The sequence below is a fragment of the Gadus macrocephalus genome, chromosome 14 (genome assembly GCF_031168955.1).
Source record: "Gadus macrocephalus chromosome 14, ASM3116895v1".
In the NCBI taxonomy this organism is placed as follows: domain Eukaryota; kingdom Metazoa; phylum Chordata; class Actinopteri; order Gadiformes; family Gadidae; genus Gadus; species Gadus macrocephalus.
In genome coordinates this window covers 25,213,169-25,228,874 of record NC_082395.1, presented here as the reverse complement: position 1 = coordinate 25,228,874, position 15,706 = coordinate 25,213,169, and the positions used below count along the sequence as shown (strand labels likewise).

Sequence of the window (15,706 nt, the reverse complement as noted above, 5' to 3'; positions counted from 1 at the left end):
TTGGCCTTCCAGACACACAGACACATTCACAGACAGTGTGCTTTTTGTGTGTGTGTGTGTGTGTGTGTTCATTATGTTCTGACCTTCTCCTTCCAGTGAAGGATGCCGATGATGATGAGGATGAAGACGCACACTCCAATAAGTGCGATGGCAGTCAGTAAGACGATGCTACTGGGAGTCAGGTACAGCTTAGCACTCCAGCTTCAGAGAGAGAGAGAGAGAGAGAGAGAGAGAGAGAGAGAGAGAGAGAGAGAGAGAGAGAGAGAGAGAGAGAGAGAGAGAGAGAGAGAGAGAGAGAGAGAGAGAGAGAGAGAGAGAGAGAGAGAGAGAGAGAGAGAGAGAGAGAGAGAGAGAGCGAACATTAAAATAAGAGAAAGCAGGAATAAAAACAAGTTAAATTTTTTACGTATTTTAAACAGTGAATAACTATGAAATCAGACAGATTAGTGTTGGACTGTGTTGTGTTCCATAGCCCAACACAGGTGTGTTGAGGTCTGTGTGTGTGTCTGTGTGGAGGTGTGTGTGTGTAGAGGTGTGTGTGTGTGGAGGTGTGTGTGTGGAGGTGTGTGTGTGGAGGTGTGTGTGGAGGTGTGTGTGTGTGTGTTGCCATATGGTGCTCTGCATGGAAGTGAGGCAGAAGGCTCAACATGGCAACCAGCTGGAGTTCAGAGGTCACAGTGTGTGTGAGCGTGTGTGCGCCATGCGTGTTTTCATAATGTTGTTGTTCCTGGTATATCTGCATGCCTGTCATAAATACAAAGATTGTGTGTGAATGTCCAGAAAGATATAGATATAGTTACCTATGTATGCGTCATAGAGAGTGTGTGTTTGTGTGTGTGTGTTCCTACCTGCGTGGTTGGTTGTGTGGGTACGGGATGACAATGAGCTGAGAATTTGGAATGATGGCAGTCCACTCCTTTCTTCTTATGTCCTACACACACACACACACACACACACACACACACACACACACACACACACACACACACACACACACACACACACACACACACACACACACACACACACACACACACACAAATTGATATTGGTTCACGAACGGTCGCATGTCTCAGCACCGATGGAAGGTTATGTGACCAGAACACATCTTAATAGTTCAAAATACTTTTCTGGTGGTGTTGTTTGGCCTGTGACACAAACACACACACACGCACACGCACAGACACAGACACAGACACACACACACACACACACACACACACACACACAGGTCAATGCTGCATCCTGGGGGTCAACATAATGAGCCCCCCCCCTCCCCCTCCCTACAGGGATATTTGTTATTGATTGATTGATTCTTTTAATGACCACACAGCCAGGCTGGTGGAATTTGTTGTCAGCTTGGTACAGGTTCCAACTTACAAAACATATAACACAGATATACATACAGAAATACACACTACACAATACATAAGGGCCATGCTTAATCCTTAACGTTCCGAGTTCAGAAAGTTTATTGCAGTTGGGATGAAACTGTTTTTTAACCGGGTTGTTCTGGAGGCAATTGTCCTGTAACGCCTCCCAGAAGGCAGTAGTTGGAAGGCATTGTGTGCAGGGTGAGTGGGGTCGGAGATGATTTTCCGTGCTCTGCGTAGTGTCCGTTTGTGGTACAGTGAATCAAGGGATGGAAGGGGTGTGCCAATAATTTTGGATGCTCTATTTATGATGCGTTGTAGTTTCTTCCGGGAGAGTGAGTCTAGACTGCGGTACCAGACTGTGATGGAAAAGGTGAGGATGCTTTCTACGATGGCTCTGTAGAAGTGGAGCAGAAGATGGGACCTTACTCTGAACTTCTTGAGCTGACGGAGATGGAAAAGTCTTTGCTGGGCTTTTTTGTAGATGTGGTCTGCGTTTATTTTCCATTTGAGGTTATTGCTGATGTGGGTTCCAAGGAGTTTGAATGTGTCAGTGATGGAGATGGATTCACCTTTAATGGGGGTTTTGGGGGATGGTTGGCGTCTTGGGTCGATGATGAGTTCCGTTGTTTTTGATGAGTTGAGTATGAGATCATGGTCTGTACACCAGGTCACTGCTTGGTTGATCTGTGCACGGTATTCTGTTTCTTGGTTGTTGGTGATGAGTCCTATGATGGTTGAGTCGTCCGCGTACTTGTACAGGTTGACAGAGCTGTGGTGGGATGTGAGCTTGTTTGTGTAAAGGGAGAATAGCCAGGGTGAGAGAACACAGCCTTGGGGTGTGCCTGTACTGAGGAAGAGAGGGGAGGATGTGGTATTTTTGATCTTCACCTTTTGTTGCCTGTTCCAGAGAAAGCTTCGAATCCAGTGACAGATGCATGGGTCGATGTTCATGTCCAGTAATGTATTGAATAGTTTGGCCGGGTTTATTGTGTTGAATGCAGAGCTGAAATCCATGAACAGGATGCGGGCATATGTGTTGGCGGACTCCAGGTGGTTCAGAATGTGATGAGTTGCTAAGATGACGGTGTCTTCAACTGACCTGTTGCAAATTGATATGGGTCAATGAGGGGGGTGGTGACAGATTTCAGGTGATTTAGTATGATGCCTTCAAATGATTTCATAACTGCTGATGTCAAGGCAATGGGTCTGTAGTCATTGAGGCAGGAGATGGTCTTGGTTTTGGGAACTGGGATGATGATGGATTCTTTGAAGCAGTTGGGTACTGAGCTTTGGCAGAGGGAGGAGTTGAAGATGTTGGTAAAAACCCCAGCCAGCTCCGCAGCACAGTGGTGGAGAACGGAGGGGCTAATGTTATCTGGGCCGGGGGCTTTATTCCTCTTAAGTCCCTTGAAGGTGCTCCTTACCTCCTCCTCGTAGATGGTGAAAGGGGGGGGGGGGAGGGGGTCTGGGAGAGATGGTGGTGGAACCGGTGCCTGCTCAAACCTCCCATAGAAAGTGTTAAGTGAATCAGGAAGCTGATTGTCGCTGTCAGGTGTGGGGGTGGGTTTCTTTTTGTAGTTTGTCATGTTTTGTAATTTTTTCCAGATAGAGCGGGTGTCACTATTAGAGATTTGTTCTTCTAATTTAGTGGCATAGTTGGATTTGGCTTTTCTTATTGCAGATCTCAGTTTGTATTTGGAAGCCATATATTGTTCTTTATTTCCTGTCAAATGTGCTGCATTTTTTTCCTTTCTTATTATCTTAATGTCCTTGTTAAACCACGGTTTATTATTATTGTATTGTTTGACTTTTTTGAGTGGAATGCACAGGTCAACGCAGTAATTGACGTATGACGTCACTGCTTCGGTGACGTCGTTCAGGTCACCTGCGGCATGGAAAACATCCCAGTTATGGATCTATGATCACCATGTTATGGATCTATGATTACCATGTTATGGATCTATGATTACCATGTTATGGATCTATGAATTGATTACCATGTTATGGATAAATTAATTACCATGTTATGGATCTATGATAACCATGTTATGGATAGATAGATGACCATGTTATGGATCCATAGATTATCATGTTATGGATTTATGATTACGATGTTATGGATCTATGATTAACATGTTATGGATACCGGTGGTCAGGGAAGCCGTCCGATTGAAGAAGGAGGCCTTCCGGGATATGATATCCTGGGGGTCTCCTGAATCGGTTGCAGGGTACCGACAGGCTCGAAGGGCTGCAGCTGCTTCCGTGTCGGAGGCTAAGCAGCGGGTGTGGGAGAAGTTCGGAGAGGCCATGGAGAAGGACTTTCGGTCTGCACCTAAATGTTTGTGGAAGACTATCCGGCACCTCAGGAGGGGGAAACAGGGAACCATCCAAGCTGTGTACAGTAAGGATGGGACTCTGTTGACCTCAACTGAGGAGGTTGTCGGACGTTGGAAGGAACACTTTGAGAAACTCCTGAATCCGAATAATACTTGTTATTTATACTTGCCTATGTTGGAGGCAGAGCTCGAGGTTGATGGTGTTTCGTTGTCAATTTCCCTGGTGGAGGTCACTGAGGTAGTCAAACATCTCCGCAGTGGCAAAGCCCCAGGGATTGATGAGATCCAGCAAGAAATGCTAAAGGCTTTGGGTGTTGAGGGGCTGTCATGGTTGACACGCCTATTCAACATTGCATGGGAGTCGGGTACAGTGCCAAAGGAGTGGCAAACTGGGGTGGTGGTTCCCCTGTTCAAAAAGGGGGACCAGAGAGTGTGTGCCAATTACCGGGGTATCACACTTCTCAGCCTCCCTGGTAAAGTCTATTCCAAGGTGCTGGAAAGGAGTGTTCGGCCGATCGTCGAACCTCAGATTGAAGAGGAACAATGCGGTTTTCGCCCCGGACGTGGAACTACGGACCAGCTCTTCACTCTCGCAATGATCCTGGAGGGGGCCTGGGAGTATGCCCATCTGGTCTACATGTGTTTTGTGGATCTGGAGAAGGCGTATGACCGGGTCCCCCGGGAGAAACTGTGGGAGGTGCTGCGGGAGTATGGGGTAAGGGGGTCTCTCCTCAGGGCCATCCAATCTCTGTACTCCCAAAGCGAGAGCTGTGTTCGCGTCCTCGGCAGCCAGTCAGTTTCGTTCTCAGTGGGTGCTGGTCTCCGCCAGGGCTGCGCCTTGTCACCAATCCTGTTTGTGATATACATGGACAGGATATCGAGGCGTAGTCGTGGTGGGGAGGGGTTGCAGTTCGGTGGTCTGAGGATCTCGTCACTGCTTTTTGCAGATGATGTGGTCCTCATTGGATCATCGGCCTGTGACCTTCAGCACTCACTGGATCGGCTGGCGGCCGAGTGTGAAGCGGCTGGGATGAGGATCAGCACCGCTAAATCGGAGGCCATGACTCTTAGCAGGAAACAGGTGGATTGCTTACTCCGGGTAGGAAATGAGTCCTTAGCCCAAGTGAAGGAGTTCAAGTACCTCGGGGTCTTGTTCCAAATGAGGGTACTATGGAGCGTGAGATTGGCCGGAGAATCGGAGCAGCGGGGGCGGTATTGCGTTCGCTTTACCGCACCGTTGTTACGAAAAGAGAGCTGAGCCGCAAGGCAAAGCTCTCGATCTACCGGTTGATCTTCGTTCCTATCCTCACCTATGGTTATTGAGGGTTGGGTGATGACCGAAAGGACGAGATTGCGGGTACAAGCGGCCGAGATGAGTTTTCTCAGAAGGGTGGCTGGCGTCTCCCTTAGGGATAGGGTGAGAAGCTCAGCCATCCGTGAGGAACTCGGATTAGAGCCGCTGCTCCTTTACTTAGAAAGGAGTCAGCTGAGGTGGATCGGGCATCTGGCAAGGATGCCCACTGGGCGCCTCCCTTGGGGGTTGTTTCAGGCACGTCCAGTGGGGAGGAGACTTCAGGGAAAACCCAGGACTAGGTGGAGAGATTATATCTCAACACTGGCCTGGGAACGCCTCGGGATCCCCCCGTCAGAGCTGGTCAAGCTGGTCAATGTGGCCCGGGAAAGGGAAGTCTGGGCCCCCCTGCTTGAGCTGCTCCCCCCGCGACCCGACCCTGGATAAGCGGATGACGATGAGATGAGATGAGATGTTATGGATCTATAGATGACCATGTTATGGATCTATAGATTACCACGTTATGCATCTATAGATGACCATGTTATGGATCTATGATTACCATGTTACAGATCTATGATTACCATGTTATGGATGATTACCATGTTATGGATCTATGATTACCATTGTATGAATCTATGATCACCATGTTATGGATCTATAGATGACCATGTTATGGATCTATGATAACTGTGTTATGGATCTATGATTACCATGTTATGGATCTATAGATTACTGTTATGGACCTATAGATTACCATGTTATGGATCTATGATGACCATGTAATGGATCTATGATGACCATGTTATGTATGTATAGATTACCATGTTATGGATTATGATTACCATGTTATGGATCTATGATTACCATGTTATGGATGATTACCATGTTATGGATGTCGCGATTGCTCTATGATTTGCTCCCCAGGCATTGGTTCTTAGACAGGTGAGGGGCGTGGCGAGCTGGGCATCGCAACGTGGGACACCTGGTCCTCATCAACTAATCACACGCCTTCTTAAGCCTGGCGGGGACTTCTCGTCGGCGCCAGATTATTCCGTCTCATCCGGTATTTTGGCTGACGTGTGTACATTGACCTTCGATTCCCTAACCTGATTTCGTGATTCCTAAACGTCGTGTTATCCTTTCGCCAGTTCCTCGCCAGTGGACCACCCCCGGACCGCAACACTCTCCGGTGCCTCCGCCAGCTACGCCTACCCGCTCCTGTCTTCGCCTTGCCCGCTGGTTATCTTTTGAGTTCTCCTTCACTGACAATAAAACGTGGATTGTCCGTACTGTCTCTGTCTCTGCATCCTGGGTCCTAACCAACCTTTTCACCAACCGTAACAATGGATCTATGATTACCATTTTATGAATCTATGATCACCATGTTATGGATCTATAGATTACCATGCTATGGATTCTTAGATTACCATGTTATGGAGCTATAGATGACCATGTTATGGATTATAATTACCATGTTATGGAGCTATAGATAACCATGTTATGGATTATGATTACCATGTTATGGATCTATGATTACTATGTTATGGATCTATGATTACCATGTTATGGATCTATGATTACCATGATATGGATCTATGATTACCATGATATGGATCTATACCATGTTATTGATCTATAGATTACCATGTTATGGATCTATGGTTACCACGGTAATGGTTGGTTATAGTATATATACAGTATAGTATCACATAGTATACTAGGACATTGCGTATGTAAGGGATAATGCCTTATGAGGTGTCCATTATCAGGAATTAATGGACACCTTAGAACCGTCCGACGCCTAGTGGGAGACGGTTGCCTCCGCGAAGTCCATTTATTCCTGATAATGGACACCTTGAAGGGCATTAACCCGCTTATACCACGGTCACTTGCCAAAGAAAATAAATGAAGACCATTCATTGATATTTTCATGCGTTTTCCAATCCAAATATAAATTTTTCACAAGCCATAACTTTGTTTCTCTGGTAACGCCCGAGGGTTTGACTAATACCTGGAAAATCATTACCCTCCCCTAAGGTTCTTATGCAACGGAAACGATGTTCACTCCGCCAGTAAATAGGATGGACCTTAGCTACGACGTAGCAACGGGAGGTATTCTAGTCCGCTCAGCTATGAGCCAGAGAGCTAACATTATGCATTGTACATATTTATAATTCAAAATTCGTCCCAGCCTTTACACAACAGATACTCTCAGGTCTATATCATATAACTGCGTTGCTGATTACGGTTTAATTAATTTTTCACAATTTACCAGCTCTCGTTTTGAAGACCGAAACACCAAGCCATTCGTTACATTGGGAATCGCGACGGTCTATACTTTTCAACATAAAGTGTACATATTTATAAATTGAAATTCGTGCGAGCCTTTATACCACAGATATTATAGGGTCTATAGCATATAACCGCATTTTCTGATTACAGTTGAATGCATTTTTAACACTATATATACTCTATATACGCTGGACAGACAATTTGACTAAAACTACTTAGCAGGTGTCCGTATATCAGGGGTTAATGCACACCCTGCAGCCAATCAGAATCGAGTATTCCCCCAGACCATGGTATAAAGAATAGTATATATGTAGTATAGCACATCTAGGTTGCATAGTTCTCTCTTCCTGCTTTGGAATCCATTCACTCAGATAACGTTTGGTGTCACCTGGGGCACCTAGCTTCAATAACAAGTTATTTACACACACACAAACGCGCACGTACACACATATACATGCACACACACTTCACAGTTTAGAAAGGAAAACATGGCTTCCTTTATAGCACTAATGTGTTATACCACAATTCCATAATTTAGAGAGATCTCCCCGATATTCGCCAACAACCAAAGAGCGACTCGTTCAAGGAATGTTTATTTTCTCTCTGTGACTGACGCCAGCTGTCTCTGAGCGCTGCACAGCGCTGGGCCCTGATAACGGCCGCCTGCAGCCAGCCGCCCAATGAGAGGACCTGATAACGGCCGCCTGCAGCCAGCCGCCCAATGAGAGGATGAGAGGCCCACTGATTTGACAGCAGCAAAGTGCTTCAAAGACAAAGCAAAAACCTCAAGTAGCAGAGAGAGAGAGAGAGAGAGAGACAGAGAGAGAGAGAGACACACAGATGGGAGCTTATTAGTGAAGCACAAAACCATTTTGAGGCGCCAGAGGGGAACCTACTGGGTGAGAGATGTGGAGTAGAAAAATATACAGGGAGAGAACAAGAGAAAGGGAGGGAGAGAGATACATTCCTTTGTCTCTCTTCATTCAAAAGGAAAGATCTTAAAATCACTGATAGAATGTATCTGTGTTTGGGAGTGTGTGTGTGTGTGTGTGTGTGTGTGTGTGTGTGTGTGTGTGTGTGTGTGTAAATATGTAGGCATGAAGGAGGAAGGAAGCAGGAAAGATGGAGGGAACAAGAGTAGAGATAACCTCCATCACTACAGTAGAGATAACCTCCATCACTAGAGTAGAGATAACCTCCGGTAAACGATTATTTATTAAACGATTAATCTGGCGATTATTTTATCGATTAGTCGACTAATCTAATGACTAATTGGACGATTATCTATTTTTCTGTTGCTCGATTAATAAAAACCATAATGTATCTCAAATAAATACCAAAAAAATCGTAATAATATACTTTATTTAATACGGAACCCGTAAAGGGACATGAAAAAAATGTGTGCGTATACTCTCTTGCGCTCCGCCTCCAACTACGAGATGGTTAGTTACATCTTTCCTGCTGTCGGCTCCCAGACCGAGGAGCACAAGTGATACGTTCCCTCCAGGGCCGATGCTCTCTTGGGGGCATGACCCTTCACTTTGACCGACAGTGAGTCTGCTTATAGGTCGGAATATGATGGAATGAAGCGGCCACCGATTCTTGACAGGCTGGGTACTTTATTCTTACACACAACCGGACTCGTTCATGACTTCACTAGACTGACACGCATGCTATCGCTCGCTCTCCTCGCTCGTCCACCTACTCGCTGACGACACACACACACACACTGCCAGTGATGTGCGCACGATATTTCCCCATGCTCATGTGATACTTTCTCGTGCGCACGAGATACTTTCTCGTGTGCACGAGATACTTTCTCATGCGCACGAGATACTTTCTCGTTTGAGATGCTCCAACATTGCTGTCGTGCTCTTGTGATATGCCAACTCCATTTGGCAAAGAGTGCAAATCACAACACCTTTCCGTTTAGGACATAACTACTAAGTATTTCCATACCTTTGATGATTTTGTGTGCGGACATTTTCCTTTATTGTGACTTTCGTCCATTTCTCCGTCGAAAATCGTCGACGGAGAAATTTGACGTTGACGAATTTTTGACGTCTACATGTCGACGTCATCGACGCGTCGCTACAGCTCTAAGTAGAGATAACCTCCATCACGGTGAAGAGAGCTACTAACCCTACTAACTCCTCTCTCTCTCTAGTCTACTAACTCCTCTCTCTCTCTAGTCTACCAACTCCTCTCTCTCTCTAATCTACTAACTCCTCCCTTTCTCTAGTCTACTAACTCCTCTCTCTCTCTCTAGTCTACTAACCCCTCTCTCTTTCCAGTCCACTAACCCCTTTCTCTCTCTAGTCTACTAACCCCTCTCTCTTTCCAGTCTACTAACCCTAACCTCTTGCACACACACACACACAGGCCGACGGACTGCGGGGGAAAGTGAGGCAGTCCTGGGGGGGCCCAAGGCAGAGAGGGGCCCATGGGAAGTTTAGATTTTTGTTTTAAGTATTTTTTGTTCAAATTTTTTAATTACATAACTATACGTCATGATGAATATTGATCTAAATGCAAGCTTAGCGTATTCGTTTATTAGGCTACATATTGTATTCCAAAAAAGTGAACAGCTCTAAACACCCCTTCCAAAAAGCCCAAAATAGTTCAGTCCACACAACTGATTTCACAGCTCGATTGGGCATTATGCCCCCAACATAGACTTCGGAAGGCTCTCACCGCCCCCTTAACATTACCTTAACCATCACTACTGAATGCCTTACCTAACCCTGTGCGCTGCCTCGAAGGCTTTGTTCGGGGAACAGAATTCCGCGATTTCACCGCAAATTGCACCTTGCTAACGGTGAGACTTTTATCTGGATGGAGATGCGGCAACATGTCACAACTACAGAAGTTAAAGTCTGCCTCTCAGAAGAGAAAGGAAAAGAAAGAGAGGGAGAAAAAACTAAAACAAGGAAGTCAGGTTCTTTACAAAGAAAGGTGAGCACAAACGTTTAACCACAAGGTGAAACCCCATTCTTAAAGTATCGTTTTTAAAATGAACACAGACAACAAGTTAGCAAGAGCAGACAATAAGGCTACACTTTCAATTAAATGAGGCCTCCCTTGGTTAGTATGTTAATGGATAAATAAAGTGAACGGTAGGCTAATATTGAAATAGCAGGCTACTGATTTGAAGCAAGCTAATATTAAATTAATACTAAGCCCTTATTAGGCTACTACATGATAAATAATAACCTATGGCATATAGGTTATAGTTAGCCCCATAAGTCATGATATGACACAATGGCTATATCATCCTAGCTGCCTGCTAGTAAAACTTAATTTGTGAAACAAATTACAGAAACTGTCACAGAAAGTGGACCAGCAGCAACAACCCCCTCATTCTCCTCTGATGCAGACTTGAGACAAGGTGAGCTTAGTTCAACATGAAAGCAGAAATAAGCTATTTTGACTTGAATGATTGTAGCAACAAGGTGTTAGGCAATAATTAAGATGAGGCTAATTAGTTAATTATACCCTCCATGCTCCTACAGAGGGGCCTGCTGTTGTAGATAAAGAAGATGTGATAGACACACATGTGATGTCACCTCTTCAGCTCCTTAATGCCATTTATAATCTCCAACTACAGAGCATTTTTGGGCAAATCTGTATAGCATTGAGGATTTTCTGCACCCTACCCGTAAGTGTTGCTGGCGGAGAACGGGCTTTCAGCAAAATGAAGCTAGTCAAAAACGACCTGAGGTCCTCCATGTCCCAGGACAGACTGAACAGTCTTGCTCTTCTCTCTTCCGGACTTCTTGTATAGGGGCCCAGAATTTGGTGCTACGGCCCTGCACACACACACACACACACACACACACACACACACACACACACACACACACACACACACACACACACACACACACACACACACACACACACACACACACACACACACACACGTCTTGCAGCGTGGCTTTGTGCTCACCGTCTCTCCGGGGGGGCGGGGGATGCCGACGTAGAGGTGGTCCAGGAAGTTGGCGCTGCGGCCGAGACCCAGAACAATGTACGGCAGCTGGAGGGAGAGGTGGGCGGACTGGCTGAGCTGGCCCGCTGTAGAGAGGAGACACACACTGGTTATACACTATATATACTCTATATACACTACATAGATATACTATACACTATAGACACTACATATAGGGAGAGGTGGGCGGACTGGCTGAGCTGGCAGCGGTGTAGAGAGGAGACACACACTGGTTATACACTATATATGCTAAAGACCCTAGAGTGTCTGTGGTATAAAGGCTGGGACGAATTTCGAATTATAAATATGAACAATGCATAACGTTTGCTCTCTAGCTCATAGCTGAGCGGACTATTTACTGGAGGAGTGAACAACGTTTCCGTTGCATAAGAATCTTACGGGAGGGTAAGACCTGCAAACTCCTCAGAGTAAAAAAGGTGACAGTGTCAGAGGGGGGGGGGGGGGGGGGGATAGAGAGATCATCGCTCTAAGGACTGATCGGTGTTTCGAGATATACAGCTACTCGAATTCTGAGCTACCCTGGACGGGATTTAGCGTGAATATTCATTACGGAGGTTGTAGCCCACAATACAATGCAAAGATTTCAAATGACAGACGTGGATGCAAAATGTAGCCTTTTATTATACAGAAATTTGCTGATGGTGTATTAGCCTAGGACAACACCTTTGTCAGATTATTTTTCGAAATAGCCCTGTCGTTTTTTGAATTTCGAATTTACTAACTTTTTTTACATCTGTTATCCTAGATTTCTGACTCAGACTTAACAACGCTACTGAGCTGTTCAGATGTCTGATTTTCTCTAGGTGGGGGGGCAAGACCTGTGTGTGTGTGTGTGTGTGTGTGTGTTGTCTCATTTGTGTATGTGTTACTGTTTAATGTCAAATGTTGTCTTATTCGCGTTTATGCCTTATTGGTGTATGTTGTCTTATTTGTGTTTAGGTCAAATGTAGTATGTTGTCTTATTTGGGCATATGCCTAATTGTTTTCTATGTCGGTTTGTTGTATAAATCATAAAATAAAAAATTGATCACAAAAAAAGAATTTACTAACTTTATGCAAGGTCTACGTTCGTGCAATACTCGTCGTTGACTCGGTCCTAAAAATACAATATTATTGTAAATTATATCACATCATAAAGCGGTAGTTAACCTTTGTTGAATCAAGCAAACAAATAGCTGTTGTTTTTGCTCCAAAAACTTGACTTACCTCGAATTTAACATAAGATAGTTCCTTCAAATTAGGGCTGCATGGTAAGGGCTAAAATGTATATCATGGCATGATTTGAGGCATTGACGGTAACGGTATTATATCACGGTATGTTAGTTTTATCTTCTAATTTCGATATATATGCTTCTGAAGGGGTAAAATACTGGTAAGGCAGCAAAACTGCATACATTTTTTTAAAACCTTTTCTCAAGTCACTTCCATCTCGGAAAAACACTGATGTTTAATAGTATGGATTTGTTTCTCCACTTGCTTGCGGACCTTGCCGTATAGTTTTGGCATCTCAATTTGGCTGAAGTGTGTTCGGGCAGGTAACGCGTACCTTGGATCGAGTGTTTTGACCATCTCTTTAAAGTCCTTTCTATCGACATTTTATGTCATACACACTATAGACACTACATATAGGGAGAGGAGGGCGGACTGGTTGAGCTGACCAGCTAAGAGCGAGGAGACACAAACTGGTTATACACTATATATACCCTACATATATATATATATATACTATATATCTAGAGTCTATAGCTGGAGGGCCTGGTGGGCGGACTGGCTGAGCTGGTCCTCTGGAGAGGAGAGTTATTAACACTAGGGATCGACCGATACCGTTTTTTCAGGGCCGATACCGATACCGATTTTTTTTCATCAGCCTTAGCCGATACGCCGATACCGACTTTCTTGAGCCGTTTTTTTTTTAATTTTTTTTTTAAAGAAACATTTATTGAACTTCAATATAAAAAACAATATTTAACAAATAGTAAAAACAGGTGAAGTAGAACAAGTAAGAACAAGTAGATGAACAATATTTAACAAATAGTAAAAACAGGTGAGGTAGAACAAGTAAGAACAAGTAGATGAAGTTCATCTACTTGTTCTTACTTGTTCTACCTCACCTGTTTTTTTACTATTTGTTAAATATTGTTCATCATGAACAATATTTAACAAATATTAAAAACAGGTGAGGTAGAAGTAAAAAAAAAAAAAAAAAAAAAAAAAAAATCGGCCGATACCGATACACGTAAAAAACGCGAATATCGGCCGATCCCTAATTAACACTATACACAGTCTAGTTGTGCACTCCCAGCCCGCTGAGAGAGAGGAGACACACACACATATACACTAAATAAAATGTGAATTTGAATGAAGACAGAGAGGGAGGGTAAGGACCCGGACCCTGTGTATCGGAGCCAAGGGGAGCAAGGACACTCAGGGAACAATATCAGCCAATTCAGCTCATCTTCCCAGTTCATTAAAAGCCCATCCTCTGGTTTGAACGTGTTACTACATTCAGCGGAGAAGGTAAGCAGCTCTCAGAGAGAATAGGGTAGAGGTCTGGTCTTCAGCCTGATGTATGGAGACTCCAGCGTCCTACTGCCGGCTGCACGCTGACCGACTGACTGACGTCTTCACTGAAGAGAGCCTTCATGTCATTGTCTTAACTTCTCCCCCTGCCTCGGCTCGCCCACATACCCTATCTTCCTCCACACTCTTTTGACTGTCAGATGCAAAGTCTTGAAAGGAACCACATAATGGCATTAATCGCAGAGTGAGCAAGGGGGGAGGCGGTACAACAAGCAATGTAGCGAGAGAGAGAGATAACAAGGGAGAGAGAGAGATAACAAGGGAGAGAGGGAGAGAGAGAGAGAGAGAGAGAGAGAGAGAGAGAGAGAGAGAGAGAGAGAGAGAGAGAGAGAGAGATCAAGTGAGAGAGAGAAGAAAAGGAGCAGGGCCATGGGCCGATCTTCTGAAATAAAGTGGTTGGTAATTTGGTGGACATTGATAGTTTCAGAGCAGGACAAAGCTCCGAGGGGGGGGGGGGGGGGGGTGTTTGTCTGTGTGTGTGTGTGTCTGTGTGTGTGTTTGCTTGCTTGCTGTGGAGGTGAGGGGGTGTGTGCGTATATGAAATGAAAAAATAGGGACAAGCATATGTCCAGGCCAGGTACAGAAAGGAAGTCGACACAAATGTCACTGGTGAGAAGAGAGAGACAATGAACTAGTCTCTCCATAATGTGCCCTAGAGTTAACCCTAACCCTAACCAGGGGTTACCCCTAACCGTAGTGCATGGGGAAACATTCAGACTTGAAGAGCGATAAATTAACATTTATGTTGTGATTGCCAATGTGCAGAAAATACCTGCCTGCACATAGAGGCTGATTCGCTTACACGCACACAGAAACACACACACTATCTAAATGTCACATTGGGATTTTAAAGGTTACATCTGTTTTATCAACTGTTTGAGCGCTTATGCCTTTACAAGCATACCAATGCGCACAAACACACACACACACACACACACACACACACGCAAATGCTGCTGCCCAAAAGTCTCACAATGAAAAAGATTGGTGAAAATTCTTTGCAGATTAGGAACCTGTATAAATACCATGGAGGAGCGAGTCAGACACCACTGAAGTAAATCGGCTGCTTGCCTGAAGCAGTTAGAGACACAAGTGGAGCTCAACCACTGCCAGGAGGGACAGACAACCACTGCCAGGAGGGACAAACAACTGGTGCAGCAAGCAGAGAGTCAGCCACCATGGGCCAACGCAGGACTGACATTTATGGGGATGTTTCAGCAGAAATATACCCGGCATATTTCAGCAGGGGGGTGGGTTGGAGCAACTGGGTATAATTCAGCAGTGGGATGGGTTGGAGCAAGGGGGTATATTTCAGCAGTGGGGTGGGTTGGAGCAGGGGGGTATATTTCAGCAGTGGGGTGGGTTGGAGCAGGGGGGTTTATTTCAGCAGTGGGGTGGGTTGGAGCAGGGGGGTATATTTCAGCAAGCAGTGGGGTGGGTTGGAGCAGTGGGGTATATTTCAGCAGTTGATTAGTCCAGAGGCTGATAACCCCACACACGCATTGGGCTCATGGTGGATTTAATGTCTATGGTGTCAGACTAAATGAACACTGCCGATCGTTAGACTAAGGCCCCGTCCACATGAAGCTGAAACGGGCGAAACCGTTAAGGCCCATTCACACCCTACGGTAAATACGGATACGGACCATTTCGTCCGGTCCCGGAGGTGTTTCGTCCGTCTATGGGTCCGTCGCCTCTGAACTTAATAATCTGGAGTGCTCCAGGAGAAACGGAGCAATACCACCGGAAATCGAGGCGGCAGTATAAAGTCAAAAGTCAGACCATTCGCGAAAATAGATAGAGTAGTATAATATCTGAT

General features: G+C 45.1%; 1 protein-coding gene across 3 annotated transcripts in view; it reads right to left on the bottom strand.

Annotated features, from left to right (window-relative positions):
• Window positions 1-51: 51 nt before the first annotated feature.
• itfg1 (integrin alpha FG-GAP repeat containing 1) overlaps window positions 52-15,706 on the bottom strand; it is a 144,543-nt gene continuing 128,888 nt past the window's right edge. For all 3 annotated transcript variants that reach the window (XM_060072274.1, XM_060072275.1, XM_060072276.1), the window contains 3 exons: window positions 11,248-11,372; window positions 849-931; window positions 52-201 (listed from right to left, as the gene is read on the bottom strand). In XM_060072274.1, coding sequence (XP_059928257.1) covers window positions 72-201; window positions 849-931; window positions 11,248-11,372 — 338 coding nt within the window. In that variant the 3' untranslated portion in view covers window positions 52-71. The remainder of the gene's footprint in view (window positions 202-848; window positions 932-11,247; window positions 11,373-15,706) is intronic.